The sequence below is a fragment of the Sus scrofa genome, chromosome 4, assembly GCF_000003025.6.
Source record: "Sus scrofa isolate TJ Tabasco breed Duroc chromosome 4, Sscrofa11.1, whole genome shotgun sequence".
NCBI lineage: Eukaryota > Metazoa > Chordata > Mammalia > Artiodactyla > Suidae > Sus > Sus scrofa.
This window is the reverse complement of record NC_010446.5, coordinates 124,504,652-124,525,247: the sequence shown is the minus strand read 5'-3', so window position 1 is coordinate 124,525,247 and position 20,596 is coordinate 124,504,652. Positions and strand designations below refer to the sequence as shown.

Genomic DNA, 20,596 nt, shown 5'->3' with positions numbered 1-20,596 from the left:
ACTTCTATAATGCAAATGGCTTTCATAGAAAGGACCTTGCAGATCGTAAGTCAAGTACCTCTGAGGTAAGATCTTTTAGAAAAAGGGCGGACTTGGGAAGAAAGAAGTGCAATTTTGGAACTGACTGCTCAGAGTCAGCACACTACACAACTTTAGAAAGCATCATTTACCTTCTACTCTACATCAATGGTTCTCAACCAGGGGCAACTTTGGCCCTGGGGGGACACTTGGCAATGTGCAAAGACACTTTTGGTCATCCCAGTGTGACAGGGGTGTGGCGCTACTGAGCAGAGCGGGGACAAGGACGTGGCAGCAGGCAGAGGCCAGGGATGCTGCTAAACACACTGCACAGGCCACTCCCCAGAACAAAGAATTTTCTGGTCCTCAGTGTTAGTGGTGCTGAGGTGAGAACTCTGGCTCTACAAGAAAACTCTTGCTTTCAGGTCATGCAACAAGGAAACATGAAAACTCTTGCTTTCAGGTCATGCAACAAGGAAACATGAAAACTCTTGCTTTCAGGTCATGCAACAAGGAAACAAAGTCAGAGAGAGGTCTATGACTTGCTTAAACTTTGTTGAATGAGTCAAAGAAGACATTAAATCTCTTCTTAGAGATTTATATCAACGAATCTAAGTTTGAGCCCTCTTTATTTGGGCTAGAAAACTAGTCTAGACAGTTTCATATGTCTGTCTTTGAGCTCTAGTCTAATGATACAATCTGTACATTCATAAATTTTTGATGGGCTGACAATAATTTTTTAAAGCTACTGGGCTTTCTCATGATACCTGTGTTTCCATTTCCATCATCCTTTGTTTTATTTCTCTTATTTCTGCCTGTGTTTCAGCTTCTCTAAGTCGAATGGTCATCAGTTCATCCTGTAACTCATTCACAGTGTTCTTCTTAGGTGGGTCTTTCCATCTCCCAGTAGTACGAGCTAAGTGGCGCTGGAATACAAGAATAATTCTATTGAAAAGACGATTCCCAGTATTAAGAATCAACTTAACTGAGCACTTATTTCAGGCCCAGTGCTATATTAGGCACTTTGAATGCATCACTGTATTTACTCCCCAGGAAATCTTAAACTATTACTTTCATTATACGGGTAAGAAGATGGATATTGTGATCAAGTAGCTTCAGAAAGGTGACACAGTCAATAAGTGGCAGACTTGGAATATAAACTCAGATATAGTTCACTTTTTCTTTACATGGTGAGTTATTATAAAAAATACAATTTTCACCCTAAATTTTTCTTTTTTTCTTTTCTAGGGCTGCACCCACGGCATATGGAGGTTCCCAGGTTAGGGGTCTAATTGGAGCTGTAGCCACCAGCCTACGCCAGAGCCACAGCAACACCAGATCCGAGCCACGTCTGTGACCTACACCACAGCTCATGGCAATGCCAGATCCTTAACCCACTGAGCAAGGCCAGGGATCGAACCTGAAACCTCATGGTTCCTAGTCAGATTCGTTAACCACTGAGCCATGACGGGAACTCCCCTAAATTTTTTAATGAGAGATTTTCATGTTATTTTTAATGAAATCCCAAGAAAAGGGGAAAAAGGGACCATTTATGAATTAAGCAAACAATATTAGAAGTTAAAAGTAGTGTCCTCAAAATATCTGTGATGGGGGACAGTTTTGTTTCATTTTTTTTTTTTTTTTTTTTTGTCTTTCGTCTTTTTTTTTTTTTGTCTTTTGTTGTTGTTGTTGCTATTTCTTGGGCCGCTCCTGCGGCATATGGAGGTTCCCAGGCTAGGGGTTGAATCGGAGCTGTAGCCACCGGCCTACGCCAAAGCCACAGCAACGCGGGATCCGAGCCGCGAGCCGCGTCTGCAACCTACACCACAGCTCACGGCAACGCCGGATCGTTAACCCACTGAGCAAGGGCAGGGACCGAACCCGCAACCTCATGGTTCCTAGTCGGATTCGTTAACCACTGCGCCACGACGGGAACTCCTCATTTGTTTTTAATTTCTAGTTTATTGCTCCATAATTCTTTAAAAAAAAAAAAAGCCATGGCAATGTTAGGGACTAGCTTCAGTCTTCATTAGATGCCTCTCCCTCCCTAAACTCATACCTAGATCACTATTCTGAAATGATATGATGTGTGGGGTTTTTTTTCCTTTCCTCTGTCCCTTCTGTTGTATAGATTCTGGATTTTTGCTGCTTATCAAGAGTTTTCTTCATTTGTGAACAAATCTGTAGGCATACAACTAAGTCTTTTTATTTTGTGAGAAAATCAATTTTCAAAAGAAGTTACAAATTTATATGGATGTCACCCTTCTGATGTTTCACACTGACCAATGAATTTAATATCAACAGAAGAAATATGAATTATATAAAGGAATATTTTCTTATAGTTCTTTAGAAAAACTTACACAAGTCACAATGGCATAACAACACAACAAAAATAGAATTTGATCTCTATTTGATCTGTTATTTAATTACAAGAATAAAAAACAGAAAAACCGCTTAAAGTTACTTTCAATTTATAAATGCTCGCAGTTTTTATACATTAAACAGGGTCTTTCTCACTTTAAACCCAATTCTGTGAGTTGCTTGTTGACTACTTCAAATTTGGAAAAAAATGAGTATTCAGGTTTTACCTTCTTTTTAAAAAGCACACAAAATATACTGACATACCTGCCAGTGTTCCTCTAGATCCTTGACTTGTTGTCTAAGTTCTTTCAAACCCATAATGGCTTCTGCTTCTCTTAGTTTCACAGCAATGAGTTCTTCCTGAAGTCTTGCAATGTTATTCTCATCAGGAAAGGAGTTGTTTCTCTAAAGCGAGAGAAAATTCAATCGGGGATTTTTTTTTTTAATTTAAAGATATAGCATATACAGTAATAAAATATAGCAGAAGAATAAGTGCTATTATGTTCCATATTTAATTGTACTTAATTTTATATAATTTTTTGAGGTGTAATTCACAAACCACTTATCCTTTTCATGAAACTAGTCAGTGGTTTTGAAAGTATTCACAAGAGTGTGCAACCGTCACCACAAACTAATTTCAGAACATTTTAATCACAGCAGAAAGAACTCCTACATCCATTAGCAGTCACTCCACATTTCCTCCACCCTCAGCCCCGGGCCCCCGGCAACCACTAATCTACTGTCTCTGAGGACTTGCCTACTCTGAACGCTTCACATAAATGGAATCATACAGTATGCGGCCTTTTAGGACTGGGTTTTTTCACTTGGCAAGTGTTTCAGGTTCGTTTTTTTACTGTCACATAATATCCATTGGATATTTTATATGTTCTTCAGTTGATGGAAATGTGAGTTGTTTCCACTTTGGGGTCACTATGAATAATGCTGTTATGAGCAAGTTTTCGTGTGCTTATAAGCTTTTAATTTCCTTGATGACATATCAAAGTCCTGAGTCTATGAAATTTTCTATTTCTGAAATATTTCATGAATATTTTAGCCCACAAAGAAGATGGAATAAAATTATTCTTTCCAACTACACATTTTTTTATGATGGACTTTAAATATTTTCCTAGTTGAAAACCAGAAACTTACTGCATATATATTAAAAAAATACCTTGCATGAAGAAATTAACCATAGGAAACATAAAACCTTCCAATTTCCTTTTTACCCTATAAGATGAATACCTACAAGGCTACTTAAGAAATCTTTTTTTTTTTTTTTTTTTTTTCTTTTTCTCTTTTTAGGGCCACACCCGTGGCATATGGAGATTCCCAGGCTAGGGGTCTAATTAGAGCTGTAGCCGCTGGCCTATACCACAGCCACAGCAACACAGGATCCAAGCCGCGTCTGCGACCTAGACGACAGCTCAGGACAACACTGGATCCTTAACCCACTGAGCGAGGCCAGGGATCAAACCCGCAACTTCATGGTTCCTAGTCAGATTCGTTACCCACTGAGCCACGATGGGAACTCCCTAGACATATTTTATTTTACAGCATTTTTGCTGGCTTTTTTCCTTAACAAATAGGAGACTAAATTTTCTAAAAATAATATACAAACAGCAAATAGACTTCTAGCAAAATTATTCCACTACTGATGGTAGTTCCAACCTACTCTATTTCATTAAGCAACAGTTAAGAACAACTCGAGGACTTTCCTGTCCGCTATTTATAAATTTTTGATGCTACGACTAGATACTCCACTCCTGAGGGTGAAAGAAACAAATGCAACAGAGAGCTCAAACCCTCTAAGATTTTACAGATGAGAAAACAGATCTGGAGCATGTGATCTAGAACACAGACTCTCAAGTCTGAGGGTTCTAAGAAATCGAAGGGCCTTTCTATTTCCACGACTTATCTAGTCCTTCAATTTCCTCAGTAACCTTGACAAGAGGTAAGTTAAAATACATCTCCGGCTAAAACCTTCCTGTGTGTTCTGAGGTGGCTTCTTGCAGCCTGGAAAGCTGTACCGGTTACGCTCAGATGAGGTTTTCCCGGAACTGCTTACGTCAGTCGATTCCTACACCTCTTGCAGCGCTATGACAGTATTTGAGACATGCCCTAAGTTCTCTTCTTCGGCAGTTAAATACTAACCTTATAAAAGTTATGCTGGTTGTTTCCCCTCTAAAAGGGTTCTAATCTCCATTTTTACCCTAAACATGAGACTTTGAGTAGTACGGCAACAACAAAGAATGAATGGGAATCGTGTATTTTTTCCCTTTCCTCTCAGGAACTAACATGTAAGGTTTCTAATGCGCAGAGAGACCAAGTCAAATTTCACTGCTCAATAAGGATTTAACGAATGTCCATCACACGTCCCTTCTAATTTGGGAATGACAAAATTAACGCTGTTCTCACCTTTTCTATATCCAGAACTTTATCCTGCATTTCCTTTAGTGCACACTGAGACTCGGCTTCACTCAGACGGGCTTGGACCAATTCCTTCTCTAGCTGTAGCACAAAATCTTCATTGTAGTTGGAACTGCATTTATGCTACAAGTTACAGACATACATTGAAACTTCACAGAAGTATGGACATGTATTCACAATAAAAATAAGTGCAATTATACAGTACAACTATTGAGGGCAACCAGGCCATAAAAGTTCCATCTATCTAATATTTCCGGCATATTTCCCCTAATTTACTTTCCAATGAATAAAAAATTCCAGGTTTTTATATCTATAGAAAGATAGCTATAAAGATGATCGTATTACTGCATGTTTATAATCAGTTACTACACTAATTGAATCCAACTCATAAAAAATCATCTTTTATCTGCCCATCCATCTAGATTAGATATTAAGAATTTGTTTCGACTCTAAAGACCTGCATTGTACAACAGTATAACCACCAGCCACACAGGGTTACCAAGCACTCAAAACGTGGCTAGTTCGAATTACGAAAGGTTTCAAGAGTAAATTACCAACTGGATTTTGAAGGCTTTATATGAAATAAAAGGTAAAATATCTCATTAATTTTTATGTTGATTATATGTTGAAGTAATATTTTGAATGCATTGAGTTAGACAAAATATTAATTTCAATTATTTTATTAATTATTAATTTCATTAATCACTATTCTTTTTTAAAAATTTTTATTTATTTTTTGTTTTTAAGGCCTCCCCTGCAGCATATGGAAGTTCCCAGGCTATGGGGTCAAATCAGAGCCATGGCTGTGAGCCTATGCCACAGCCACAGCAACTCTGGATCCAAACCGCATCTGTGACCCTACATCACAGCTCACGGCAACACCAAACCCTTGAGTGAGGCCAGGGATCAAACCTGTAATCTCCTGGATACTAGCTGGATTTGCTACTGCTGAGCCACAACAGGAACTTCTAGTTACTCCTTTTAGTACGGCACTTTAAAATGTGTACGTGGCTCACATTATATTGCTATTGGATGGCACTGTTACAGACTACAGAAGACAAGTACATACACATTTACTAAAAATCCTATTTTAACCTAACAAATAAAAACAAGGCATCTGTAATAACATGAACCATCGTAAATCCTAACTGAACCAAAATGTATTTGCTGTTAGAAATGTAGATGTCTTTAAGACACACATGAAAATGACTGCTGGAAGCAAAGGAAAAACAGATGTTGTGCAAAGAAATTAACCATGGAAGCATGAAACCTCTCCGTTTCCATTTCTACTTTATATCAACTAAGAAATCCCTTTTCAAACTAGTTTCTACAGAAAGCTGTTCAAAACACAAAAAGATACCTAATTCGCCGTGATAAATGACTTCCTAAAATAAACCATCACTTCACATTTAACTCATATAGTAAAGGAATAGTGGTAACTCAAAATTCCAGAACAGACTCACAGAGAATAATCTCCCACTGAACTGGCATGAGTAAAGAATGGTTCCTTTTACTCTTCAATACACCGGGAACAAAAAAGACGTAACATTAAAACCCTATTTTAAAATTATTAAATATTTAATTAAAATATACAGTTCTCCCTCGCCCCAGTTACCCGAAAATACATTTTTTAAATGCACATTTCACGTACTAAGCAAACGGGGCCTTTTAAACACAGTGCTCTACATGTCGTTTCTCCGTAAGAACAGTATTTCAATACAAGGAGTACACCTGCAGGCGGTGTATCCCTGTAGCAAATACTTACCTTACCAAGTGAGGAAATGGCACAATTTTGGAACCACTATATCCAAAACGCAGGTGCTATGAGTTCTTAATTAGACCGCATTTTTTAAAATAAGCTATACTAGAATTTTTTCCCTTTTTATCTAAAGCTCTGACAACAGTAGTTCAGGCTTATTTGCCAAGACTCCATCAGAAGAGCCTCAGGAATATATCAAATATAAAAGGGCCAAAATGAAAAGGAACCGCTGATCTGGTATAAACCAACTGATCTAAGTACAAAAAAAAAATGTACTAATAATGGGAATAAATTTTTATCCACAAAATTTATAAAACTCCTTATTATCCTCTGTTGTTCAAGGAATAAGTTCTATAATTTACATGTTATTTCTCTTCTTCTACTTTCCATTTATTCTTCAACACACGGGAAGCTAGCTTTAGTCCTCACCCCTTAATGAAACTGCTCTAATTACTAACAATATTAATACACAGTAACAATAGAAAACTCAATGGACAGCCCTGTTATTCAGCTCTTACCTTCATCAGACAGTCTATGGAATTTAAAATTTTCTCCTTAGATTCTGCGGTGTTGCTCTTTCATGATCCCCCCGCCTATCTTCCCTGTCTCCTCTGTCAGTTCCACTCCTTTCTTATTGGTGTGTGCGTCTACATGCACTTGTGTGTGTATGTGTGTGCGGGCATCAGTCAGTAGGCCCCAGGGTTTCAATATTGTGTGTTTTCTCTCAATCTTTCTGTTAATTTTCTTATTTTGTAGGTTCATCCTATGTGATTTCAGCCACTGTCAAATATAGTCTGTATAAAGGCACTTATCAGGTACTATGTATCAGATTTTTTCTGTATAGACAATAGATGAGATCGCCAAGGAAGTATCTATAAAACGGGGAAGATGGAGTATAAGAGAGACGCTGGCCGCTTTAACCCCTGTGTAGGGCCAAGGATCAAACCTGCACCTCCACGGCCACCGAGCCGCTGCAGTCAGATTCTTAACCCACTGCACCATGGTGGGAATTCCAAACCTTTCCATTATTGTTATACGTGTTATAATGATCTGTGATCAGTGATCTTTGGTGCTACTATTGCAATTGCTTTGGGGTGCCACGAAGCACACCCTTTTAAAGTGGTGAACTTAAGTGACAAATGCTGTGTGTTCTGACAGCTCCCCTGACCAGCCATCCTCCCAAGCTCTCTTCCCTTCCTCAGGCCTCCCCATTCCCTGAGATATAACACTATTGAAACGAGGCAAACTGATAACCTACAATGGCCTCTACAATGGGTTCAAGTAAGAGTTGCATGTCGCTCATTTTAAATCAAAAGCTAGATGCTGAGCTTTTGAGGAAGGCATGTTGAAAGCCCAGATAAGCCAAAACCTAGACCTCTTGCATCAAATAGCCAAGCTGTGAATACAAACGAAAAGTTCCTGAAGGAAATTAAAAATGCTACTCCAGTGAACACAGGAATAATAAGAAAGTGAAAGACTTATTGCTGATAATGAAGAAAAGTACTAGTGGCCTGGAAAAAATATCAAACCAACCACCAGTTTCCTTTAAGCCAAAGCCTTACGCAGCGAAAGGCCTAACTCTCTACAATTCCACGAAGGCTCAGAGAGGCAAGGGAGCTGCAGAAGAAAAGTGTGAAGCTTGCAGAGGCTGCTGCACGAGGTCTAAGGAAAGAAGCCGTCTCGGTAACAGAAACACGCAAAGTGAAGCAGCAAGTGTTAGCGTAGAAAGTGCAGCAAATTATCCAGAAGATCCAGCTAAGACAATGAACGAAGGTGGCTAGTCAACAACAGATTTCTGATGTAGATGAAACAGCCTTGTAGTGGAAGAAGAGGCCATCCAGGACTTTCACAACTAAAGGAGAAGTCTTGAAGGCTGATTCTCTCACTAGGGGCTAAAGCAACTGGAGACTTGAAGCCAATGCTCATTTCCCATCTGAAAATCTTAGGGCGCTTAAGAATGATGCTAAATCCGCTCTGCATGTGCTCTATAAATGGTAACAATGAAGTCTTTTTTTGTTTTGTTTTGTCTTTTCTAGGGCCGCACCCATGGCATACAGAGGTTCCCAGGCTAGGGGTCTAATCGGAGCTGTAGCCGCCGGCCTACACCAGAGCCACAGCAATGCGATCCAAGCCTCGTCTGCGACCTACACCACAGCTCACGGCAACGCCGGATCCTTAACCCACTGAGCGAGGCCAGGGATCAAATCCGCAACCTCATGGCTCCTAGTCGGATTCGTTAATCACTGAGCCACGATGGGAACTCCAACAATGAAGTTTGGATGACAGCACATCTGTTTATAATACGGTTTACTGAATATTTGAATACCACTGTTGAGACCTACTGCTCAGAAAAAGATTCAAAATATTACTGCTCAGTGGCAATGCATCTGGTCACCCAAGAGCTCTGACGGCGATGGACGAGATTGTTGTTTTCAGGTCTGCTAACACAACATCCATTCTGCAGCTCAGGTATCAAGCGGTAATTTCAACTTTTAAGTCTTATTATTTAAGAAATACATTTCATAAGGCTATAGCTGCCATAAACAGTGATGCCTCAGATGGATTTGGGAAAAGTAAATAGAAACCTTCTGGCAAGCATTCGTCATTCTAGATGACATTAAGAACATTCAGGAGTCATGGGGAAAGGTTAAAATACCACATTTACAGGAATTTGGAAGAGGATGATTTCAGCCCTCAAGAATGACTTTGAGGGGTTCAAGACGTCTATGGAACAAGGAACCACAGATGTGGTGAAAACAACAAGAGAACAGGAATTAGAGGTGGAGCTAAAGATGGGACCAAACTGCATTCATTTTATGGTAAAACCTGCATGAGGAGTTGCTTCTTACGGATAAGCAAAGATCGTGGTTTCTTGAGATGGCATCTACTCCCGGGGAAGATGCTGGGCAGATTCCTGAAGGACTGAGAGGATGACACACACTTCGATGACAAAGCAGAGGCAGGGTTTGAGAGTACTGATGCCCATTATGGAAGACGTTCAACCGTGGGCAAAATGTTATCACATGGCATTGCATGCCCTGGAGAAATCGTTCATGAATGGAAGAGCCAACAGAGGTGGCAAAGCTGGCTTTGATTTTTGTTTCTTTAAAGAAACTGCTGAGGAGTTCTCTTGGGGTATGGTGGGTTGAGGATCCGGTGTTGTCACTGCAGTGGCTTGGGTTGCTGCTGTGGTGCGGGTTCCATCCCTGGCCTGGGACCTTTCACATGCCTCGGGTGCAGCCAAAAAAAAAAAAAAAAAAAGGAGAAAAGAAACTGCCAACCTTCAGCAACCACCATCCTGATTAGTCAGCAGCCAACAACATTGAGGCAAGACCTTCTGCCAGCAAAGATCATGACTTGCTCGAAGGCTCAGATGATGGTTACAACTTTTTAGCAACAATTTTTTATTTTCTTTTTAGGACCACACCTGCGGCATGTGGAAGTTTCCAGGCTGGGGTTCGAATTGGAGTCACAGCTGCCGGCCTATGCCACAGCCACAGCAATACCAGATCTGAGCCGCATCTGTGACCTACACTGCAGCTCACGGCAATGCTAGATCCTTTAACCCACTAAGCAAGGCCAGGGATTGAACCCGCATCCTCATGGATACTAGCTGGGTTCATTACCACTGAACCACAATGGGAACTCTGCAACAGATATTTTAAAATTAAGGTATATACATTGTTTTTCTCAGACACAGCGCTACTGCACACTTAATAGGCTATAATAATACAGTGTAAACATAAATTTTGTATGCACTAAGCCAAAAAATTTGTGTGACTCACTTTATTGTGAGATTTGCTTTACTACAGTGGTCTGGAACCAAACCCACAAACTCTCTGAGGTATACCTCTATTTTATGCTACATCTCATACGAAATTGTAGTAGAAGGCATTTTTACAATTCCACTCCCTGGACCAGGTATTTTCTGACCCGAATATTTCCAGTCTGAGGACGTTTTAATCCCATGCTTATTGATACAACCATGTTAATGAAAATTATGCAAGCATTGATACACTTTAATAAAGTATGCAGAATGAATCTAACTCCAATAGGACAATTTCACTCCAGTATCAATTTTTGTATATAGCAATTAGCCCTATTCAATTACATTCATATGCATTATAGAACAAAAAGCATTTTTATTGGGAATCAATTCTGAGCAATGAAATGGGCACCAAATGGAGATTCTGCATTTAATGCTATGACTTGGGACTTAGAAAAGCTCTAACATTTGTTTGGTTGGTTGAAACATGACCCAAAAGGGAGCCCGCAGTGAGCAAACTGGAAATGTTGGACTTGTCTCGGTAAATGTGACAGAAGGGAAAACTAGTGACAGAAAAATCTGTGGACGATATATGTAGACAGACCTCCCTGAAAAGCCTTAAAGCGTGAGGACATTTGCGCCCCATGCGAATGCTCACCAAAGGGGGACCTCAGCAGAGGATCTGAAAAATCCACCGGATAGGATGGCCCATCCTGTGCACACCAGCCGGCCTCTTTCCTCGGAAAGCCGACAGGTTAGTGAAGAGAGCAGCCTTAGTAGGGTGAAGACTGTACAACCCAACACAGACTTGCATTCGCCACGGCGAGTGTGGCTATCACCACTGCTGGGTGTCCCATCTGCAGAGACCAAGGCTGTGTCCCTGACACGACACCATTCCCTGGGTGAGCAGCCAACTACCTGGTGGCAGGCTGATCACTCTGGACCACTTTCACATTCTTACTGGAACAGACACTTATGCTAGATATGAATGTGTCTGCCCAGCATGCAGTGCTTCTGCCAAAACTCTCATCCACGCACTTAAAGGATGCCTCATCCACCCAGTAGTATTCTTCACAACACTGCTTCTGATCAAGGAATGCGCCTCAGAGCAAGAGCAGTACCGCAACGGGCCGTGCTCAAGGAACTGGCCAGTCTCACCAGGGTCCCTAGTATCAAGCAGCTGTCTCGCCAAAAGGGTAGAATGGCCGTTTGAGAACTCAGTGTCCAATATAAGGTGCCATTTCTCTCATAATTCATAAGTGTGGGACTCAAGGGGTGGAAATAGGGGTGACACTATTATTGCTACAGACTCACCAGCAAAATGTATGCTTTGAATGCTCTGCCAGTTTAGCGGTCTTAGTTCCACGAGGAGACCCTAAACTGGAGGTCAAGACCCACCCAACCCCCTTGGGTCCTCATGCCTCTGAATCAATAGGCAGAAAAGGGAACCGCGGGCAGGTCAGGGTGATGGGTTCTGACTACCAAGGGGAAAGTGGACGGCGGCTCCCGACAGAGGTCAGGAGGAATGTGTGTGGTACACAGCGTGGTGTCTCTTAGCATCGTCATGCCCTGTGATTAAGCTCAGTGAAAAACCACGACAGTCCAATCCAGGAGGGATTACTAATGGCCCGGATCCTTGAGGAATGAAGGTTTGGGTCAACCCACCAGGCAAAAAACCACGACCAGCTGAGGTGACTATTGAAGGCAAAGGAACAGAGTGGGTAGTAGGAGCAGTTTAGTTACAAATACTAACCACAACCACGTGATCAGTAACAGAAATGAGGCATGTATCTGTCATGAGTATTTCCTCCTAATTTTATTATGATTGTTTGCATCTGTTTCCTTTCTTATTCCCTTATCATGCCATACAAGACACACTGACTTTATATTACAGTGTCTAAGCACTGTTAATTTTACATTATAGTATTTAAACAGTAGGATATCAAAAAGAGAAAGTATCACTCGAGGACTTTACCTCCTCTTCTGGGAAAGGGTCGGTTCATTTTGGGTGCACTGAGGTTCACGGTACGGGTTAGGCAGAATTCTGCCCTTCTTTCTTTACCTGGAGATTAAGGATGGTTTAAGGAGACGCACATGGGTGCCAAGTTGACAAGGGGTAGACCTGTGAGAGTTACTTTTTAGGTCAACTTGACTAGGCCATGGGATGCCCAGATTAAACATCACTTCTGGGTCTACCTGTGAAGGTGTTTCCAGATCACTCGCAGCGTGAGTGGGCATCATACAACCTGCTCAGGTCTCGAAGAGAACACGCGGAGCAAGGAGGATTCGCTCTGCTCCTGCCCGCGCGCTTGAGCCAGGACATCAGTCTCTGCTCTTGGACTGGAATTTACCCCTGCAGCTTCTGTGGTTCTCAGGCCTTTGGATTTCGACTGGAATTACATCATTGGCTTTCCTAGGTATCCAGCTTGTGGAACGGGGTTTCTCAGCCTTCTTAATGGCGTGAGCCAACTTCAACACATCTGTGTGTGTGTCCCATATTGGTTCTGTTACTCTGGAGAACCCTAACACAGGGCAAATTTTATAAATACGATTAAGTTTATTGAGTAGGGGTTTAATGTTTTTGTTTGGTTTTGGGTTCCTTTCAATTGACTCATTAGAGCTTCTGCAATTGAATTCTTTTATTGGGTATTATTTCTAGTATTTTCAATTCTCCCTGTTCAAAATTTTACAGATCTCAATTTGATCAGGAAAGTGATATACTTCTGATATTTGGCAAGGTTTGGCTTATTAAAAATTTTACCCTGTCAGTTTTAGATCTTTTAAGTTTTGGGTTTTATTACTAGCAGTTTATGCCATTTGCCAAGCAAGCTGGTAGAACTGTGATAATGAAATAATGTCAATACTAACCTTAAGAGTAGCTACCACTTATTGAGCACTCATTATATGTCAGGCATTATTCAAGAGTATCAACTCACTAAAGTCTCAACAACCTTCTTATACAGGACAAGAAGTCTGTAGTATATTCGGAAGTAACTTGTCCAAGGACACGTAACCAGGGAGTGGCACAATTAGTATCAAAGTGCCAATGTTAGAAGATGCTGCCATGCACTATAAACTTCCTGTTTAATTTGAAACAGGTAGTTTAATGTGAAAATTTTTACACAGGGAAAAAAGTGTTATTTATAAAACAACAGGTTTGTTTTTGTTTTTATTAAATCTTTTAACTCAATGAGGTCACAATGGAATAAGAGATGTCAGGAAAGGCAGTTGGTACACACAGCCTGAAAAACATCCCAGAACATGTGGGCACTGGGCATTTCCAGCTGCTTACCAGGAGGAAGTACCGTGGAAGACAGTAGCTATGAAACAGGTGAACACTGGGGAACAAAAATTCCTAATACCATGTCTATTTTTGAAAATTTTTATCATGGCTGGTCCACCTCATTATACAGTTTTCCCAGATCCAATAGACAGAAGAAAACAAAAATCAAAAATGATCAAAATTTTGAAACCAACAACACTGCGTCAAAAACTAACCAAAACAAATATTGGGATTTTATGAGGCTGACTTGAGGTCAGTAAAAGAATGATAAATTTTTGAGAGGAAGAAACAAATCATCAAAGCCCAGAGAAGCTCAACATGAGGTTTAAAAAAGATATCATATGGTGCCCAAGCCTTGACCATTTCTGATGCAGCTGTTTCATTTTAAGATGTTCTATTCCTGTGCCACTCACTATAAAACAGGTTTTAAAGTTTATAATAACAACGACGATGATAGCACCTAACATCTACTGCATGCTCACTATGTGCCAGGCACATGCTGAGTGCTCTGTATTCTCATTTAACCTTCACCACAACCTCCACTTTACTAATAAGTAAACTAAAGACTCAGCGAGGCAAACAGAGATGGGCAATTCCGTTAACTGGGAAGAGGAATTAGAGCCCAGATTCTTAACCTTTAAGTCATATGAGGGTTGAAATAATATTCTTAAGAGCCCAACATATCTTATATATTTATTTTACTATGTACTATTCTAAGAATACTGGTATAATATTAAAAATCTAAGCACCTTAAAAATAACTAAACATCTCACAAAATATTCTTCTAATAAATTCCCAAGAACATATTTCATATTCAAATTAGTAAACTGTGAAAAACAGTTTGCTGTATCAAATGACAGCAGCCACAATTATGATGGCCAGTAAGTTGGCAAGGGGTCAGTTGTTTAAAGGTCTGTAAATAATGAACGACTTCCCTACACTTACATCAAGTTGACCTTTTTCTTTTTTCTTTTTTTTTGGCCACACCACAGCATACAGAAGTTCCTGGGCCAGGGATCGAACCTGAGCCATAGCATTAATCTAAGCTTCAGCAGTGATAATGAAAAGTCCTTAACTGCTAGGCCACCAGGGAACTCCATCAAGTTTACTTTTGTAAATGAATCTCGTATTGTTTCTGCGATACTGGCAAACCCATTCCAACAAAACTGATAATTTATTTATTTTTTTCAGTAGGCAGAATCTCTAACCAACCTACTTTTTAATCCCATGTGCTTTTCTGGTTTTATAAAAGTTACGAAGGTAAAGAAAAGTCAGAACATCCTTAGTAATCTTTTTGCTTATGTCTTAAATAAAACAAACAAAAAAAGAATTCTCACCTTCAATGTGTGAAGAATATGAGGGACAGAGTGAAAAGCAAACGTTTGTATTTAGAGATGTTTCTTTTATTTCTTCAAGACCTGATCATTATTATGTCCTTTTCAGGACCCCGCGCACTTCATGGAACCCTGTTTTCTTCTGTAGTAGTTATCACAACTCTAATTAAATAATTAACTGTGGAATTAATTTTCATAATATCTATCTCTATAAATTCTGTACAATCAATGCCAAGAGTAGCTTGATTCACCACTATATTGCCAGGACTAAACTGTACTTTTCATAGTAAGTGAAAACATTTGCTAAATGAATTAGCCAGTCAGCTCCTGGTTTAAAAAAATAACAGTGAAAGCCTCCTCTATCATAAGCCATATATACCATGAGGTAAACACTGGGAGTGGGACTTGAATGTTGCAAAAATAACCTACAAAATTTGTTTCAAAAATAAACAAAATTTACAATAGTGTGGAAATACAGTACATTTCTATTGTCACATCTAAAACATCTGAGAAAGCTACTATTACACAGGCAAGCAGTCGAGAATATGATTCAATGCGAGACAGCATCAGCGGAGAAAAAACTAAATAACGAGTTTTATCTTGTTCTCCTACCCAGCATGTGACCCCTAAAGATTTTCATAATCCTCCCTACCACACACTCCAAGTTGTCTTTTTAAAAAAACCCAAGTAATATGGATGTATATCATTTTTATTTTTTTTTATTTATTTTTTTTATTTTTTGTTGTTGTTGTTGTTGTTGCTATTTCTTGGGCCGCTCCCGCAGCATATGGAGGTTCCCAGGCTAGGGGTCGAATTGGAGCTGTGGCCACCGGCCTACGCCAGAGCCACAGCAACGCGGGATGCGAGCCGCGTCTGCAACCTACACCACAGCTCACGGCAACGCCAGATCCTTAACCCACTGAGCAAGGGCAGGGACTGAACCCACAACCTCATGGTTCCTAGTCGGATTCGTTAACCACTGCGCCACGATGGGAACTCCTGGATGTATATCATTTTTAAATGATTTATTCCCAGCATCTGAAAAATTACATCCAACCTTTAAGGTGGAAGATTATCTCTGATTATTTATACACTCAAATTGCAAGATATTGTGATGATAATGTTATCTCCATCAAAGTGAACATTCATTTATTATTTAAGCTGAAGAGAAAAGATGATTACATATGAATGTAAAACATTTAAAGTCAAAATTAGTTTGGAGGAAACTTCTGCTCAGATCGCAGACATACTGACCAAGAGCCTAAGAGTTTACCAAGCTCAACGCGTAAAAGAACCAGTCTATTTTGGATTTTTACAAAGACTTACATAAACTTACCAATAATTACCAATTAAATGGCTTTTTCTTGAAATATCACCAAAGTAGAGGTAAAAAGTGTTTATAATGCAGGAAGAAATGTTAAACATTAACTTCCATTTTCATAAAGAGAAACAAACCAACCAGATAAAATCAGCGTGGGCAATTCCTAAATGCTGCTCAACAAACACGTTTTCTAAAATAAATTACCTAGAAGATTTCAAAACTTGCACTAATGGGTAGCTTTTGTTTAGTAATGTTTATTCATGTGTTTAAGTAAGATTCGTTTCTATTTTTTATATCAAATCCTTAGTTCTTAATTTTTTTATATTTTATTCTAGAATTATAGGAAAAGGAAGGAAGATCAAAAGAAATCTCGTCTAGCCTCCTGTTAAGTACTTCCCAGTACACAGGTTCCCAAGAACCTCGAAAGGCTCATTTCAGCACTGAGTGGCTTTAACTGGTACATTCCTTCTTGTATATGTTGATCCCAGCCAGTAAACTGCCGGACGACAATTAGGTATTCAGGACACCTGAATGAAAAGCTGCCATGTACAGGGCAAAAGCTTTTATGTACATCAAATAAGACTCTGAGACAGGTGGTCTCATCAGGAAAAATCATCCGACATAAACACACTTGTGCCCCACCACACTCAAAAGGGACAGAGTTACACAGGCAACAGGAAATATCACTGGATCATTTCCACCCTACGGGCTTCCTAGAAAAACTGACATGGGACATGTACAACAAACACTTAAAGGGATAGTTTAATCTCTGGCTTTATTTTAGGCTTAGCTCCATATCACTTAATTTAAAATTACTAAACATAAGTAAATATTAATTTGTATTTAGTAAATACAAATTCAATAACAAATTAACACACTATATTGCACAGCACAGGGAAATATAGCCATTGCCTTGTAATAAGTTTAAATGATATAATCTAGAAAAATATTGAATCACTATGCTATATACCTTAAATTAATATATTATTAATCAACTTTACTTCAATTTAAAAAATAATAAATTAACAATCATTTTTGAAACCTTGACAATATCAGGTTGAAACTATCAAGGGCCAGCAGAAAATAAAATCAATGATCTGTTAAAGACAATTGCTCAATAATTGTGTACTGGAGAGATGCTTTTTAAAGAATATTGATATTCAAAATTTATGAACATAAAATTTAACTTTTAAAAACCGCTGCCTCAAAAGCTTCATATATAGCATTGTACCAACAGCATTAAAACCATTAAAATGATATGAAATACCAAAACAAAAGCTCATGAATCTACAGTGATATCCATAGTGAGTTGAAAGAGATTAAAGAGAAAAAAAAAAAGCCTCTTACAAAGAGTATGGGAAAAAATGAGAAAATATGACACTCGCCAAGTTATGGAAATCCAATCAGAGGATGACAAAACCATTAGGTAAAAGGTGAACGAACAGTGGACAAGATATTTATTTGGTACCAGAGTAGTTAATCATTACTTAAGTACTGCAAAGAAAAACATCCTACCTTTCAAAGGAAGAGGGTGTGTGGTAACCACACTTAGCCTGGTACTCAAACTCACGTCACCAGTAGCAGAAACTTAGAGCGTGTGACCTCTGATTTAAAGCAAAGTTCACGACATCATCTATCATCTGAGTATTAAACCTGTTTAACTAAATCTAGTTTACAGGAAATATGACCCCATAGGATGGACTCAGGCTCATCCAGGATATGAGACAAGACAACTCCGTTACACCGGCAAAATATCAATGCCCTCCCCGACGCTGGCTGCTGTTTTTTCTCTCTTTAATCTAGGCAACTGTATTAACTTTATGGATGATTTCAAAGAACCAGCATTTGCTTTCATGGATTTTCTCTACTTCTGATTTGTACTGTTTTCAATTTCCTTGATTTCTACTCTATGACTTGTTCCTACTACCTGCTTTAGGTTGAATTTGCTCTTAATATCTAGCTTCTTAAGGAAGAAGTTTAGATTGTTAGTTGGAGACTTATTTCCTTTCCTAATATAAGCATTCAATGCTATAAATTTTCCACTATGACTGCTTTAGGTGGATGCCACAAATTTTGATAATGTTGTGTTGATCAAAATACACTCTAGTTTCTTTTGAGAATCTCTCTGACACAAGGGTAAAAACATGTTAATTTCCAAATATTTGGGGTGTTTTCCAGATACCTACCTACCTATCTATTTTTACTTTTTAGGGCCGCGCCTGCAGCATATGGAAGTTTGCAGGCTAGGGGTTGAATTGGAGCTACAGCTGCTGGCCTACGCCACAGCCACAGCAACGCAAGATCTGAGCTGAGTCTGTGACCTACACCACAGCTCATGGCAAAGCTGGATCCTTAATCCACTGAGCAAGGCCAGGGACTGAACCTGCAACCTCATGGTTTACTAGTTGAATTCATTTCCGCTGTGCCACAATAGGAACTCCCAGATATCTATCACTAATTTCTCACTGAATGCTGTTACAGTTGGAGAAGATATTTCATATGATTTCAATTACTTTAAACCTGTTAAAATTTATTTATTTTTTTTGTCTTTTCTAGGGCTGCTTCCTCAGCATATGGAGGTTCCCAGGCTAGGCGTCTAATCGGAGCTATAGCCACTGGCCTATGCCAGAGCCACAGCAATGCAGGATCTGAGCCGCGTCTGCAACCTTCACCACAGCTCACGGCAACGCCGGATTGTTAACCCACTGAGCAAAGGCAGGGATCGAACTCGCAACCTCATGGTTCCTAGTCGGATTCGTTAACCACTGTGCCACAACGGGAACTCCCTGAAACCTGTTAAAATTTATTTTATGGCCCAGAATATATTCTATCTTTGTAAATGTTTCCTGGGCACACTCAAAAATAATATATATTCTGCTGTTATTAGGTAAAACGTTCCACAAATGCTAACCAGGTCAAGTTGGTTGGTCCTCTGTAGCCATAATGTTTTTCCACCTGCTTGTTTCACCAATTACTGAGCCAGGAGTATTTAAAGACTCCAGCGGTTACTGTGGACTTGTCCACTTCACTCTTCGGTTCTAGCAGTTCAGCTTCATGCTCCCCTGTCATTACAAGCACACACGTTTGGAGACATAGAGCCCTACATACTTACAACCCTAAAGGAGACTGTTACGTCTTCTTGGTGAATGTGCTTCTTTATTCTAAGAACTAGTCTGTGTTCTGAAGTCTGTTTATCTGTATCTCTAGCTTCGTGTTTGCACAGTATCTCATTTATCCTTTTACATTTTTTTCCTAATTGTAATTTAGTATATTGCAGACCCCTCTGATCCTTCACTCCTGAAAATTCACCGTAGGAGAGTCAGCCTCATTAGCGACCATGTTATCTACATTTCCAATATCCAGGTGATAGTTTACTTGGCCTCTGTCACTCCGAGCCTTTAAAAGTGAGACCACCTCAGGTTTACCGAGATTCTGGAAACAACCGTATTCCTGGGTAGAGGAACATAAAAAACACAACATAAGCCACGTCTGGGCTATTCTGGCAGTGTTAGTGGAGGTGGCCCAGCCACACACCCCGTCTTCCCAAGTCGCGGAAGTCGCCGCTGTGGGTAACAGCCCTCGTACGCAACACCTGCCCAAGTGCGCGCTCGCTAGTCCAGGATACCCCCGACGATCCCTATTCGTGGCTCTTCTATGTCTTAGACCCCTTGCCTTCGGGCTATCCAGCCCACAGGCCGAGCATCCGACAGCCAGCTCTAGGTCCCTTCTCCAGCTGCCGAGCCTGTCGGCGCCGCTCCACCCGCACCGCAGCTTCCCTGCAGTCGCGGTGCCCCCCGCCCCAGCTCTGAGGGGGCTCCAACCCTCTCAGGCTCTTCACACAAGCTGGCCCCCTGGCTTCCGGTCCATCCCTGACCCCAACCCACGGGTCCCAGCCCTGGGACGTTACGCAGTCTCCCTCACTTCCACCTTCTCCCACGATTACTCAAAGGAAACGTGTCGTTTCCAGGGGCCATGGGCCTTCACTTCCGTAGTCTCTTTTTCTTTAGACAATTAGAGGCAAAATTTGAGCAGCATTTTTATTTAGTTATTTATGTAGTCTTTTTTGCCATTTCTTGGGCCGCTCATGCGGCATATGGAGGTTCCCAGGCTGGGGGTCCCATCGGAGCTGTAGCCACCAGCCTACGCCAGAGCCACAGCAACGCGGGATCCAAGCCATGTCTGTGACCTACAGCAAAGCTCATGGCAACACCGGATCCTTCAACCACCAAGCAAGGCTAGGGATCGAACCCACATCCTCATGGATACTGGCTGGATTTGTTTCCACTGTGCCACAATGGGAACTCCTAATTCTTTCATCAGCAGATAA

At 40.3% G+C, this 20,596-nt stretch overlaps 1 protein-coding gene across 14 annotated transcripts in view; it reads right to left on the bottom strand.

The window, feature by feature from the left end:
• Positions 1 to 20,596, bottom strand: part of EVI5 (ecotropic viral integration site 5) — a 232,808-nt gene that overhangs the window by 75,338 nt on the left and 136,874 nt on the right. For 12 of the 14 annotated variants that reach the window (XM_021090208.1, XM_021090210.1, XM_021090213.1 and 9 more), the window contains 3 exons: positions 4,795 to 4,929; positions 2,644 to 2,784; positions 786 to 944 (listed from right to left, as the gene is read on the bottom strand). In XM_021090208.1, coding sequence (XP_020945867.1) covers positions 786 to 944; positions 2,644 to 2,784; positions 4,795 to 4,929 — 435 coding nt within the window. The remainder of the gene's footprint in view (positions 1 to 785; positions 945 to 2,643; positions 2,785 to 4,794; positions 4,930 to 20,596) is intronic. The other 2 variants (XM_021090214.1, XM_021090209.1) reach the window with 1 other exon arrangement.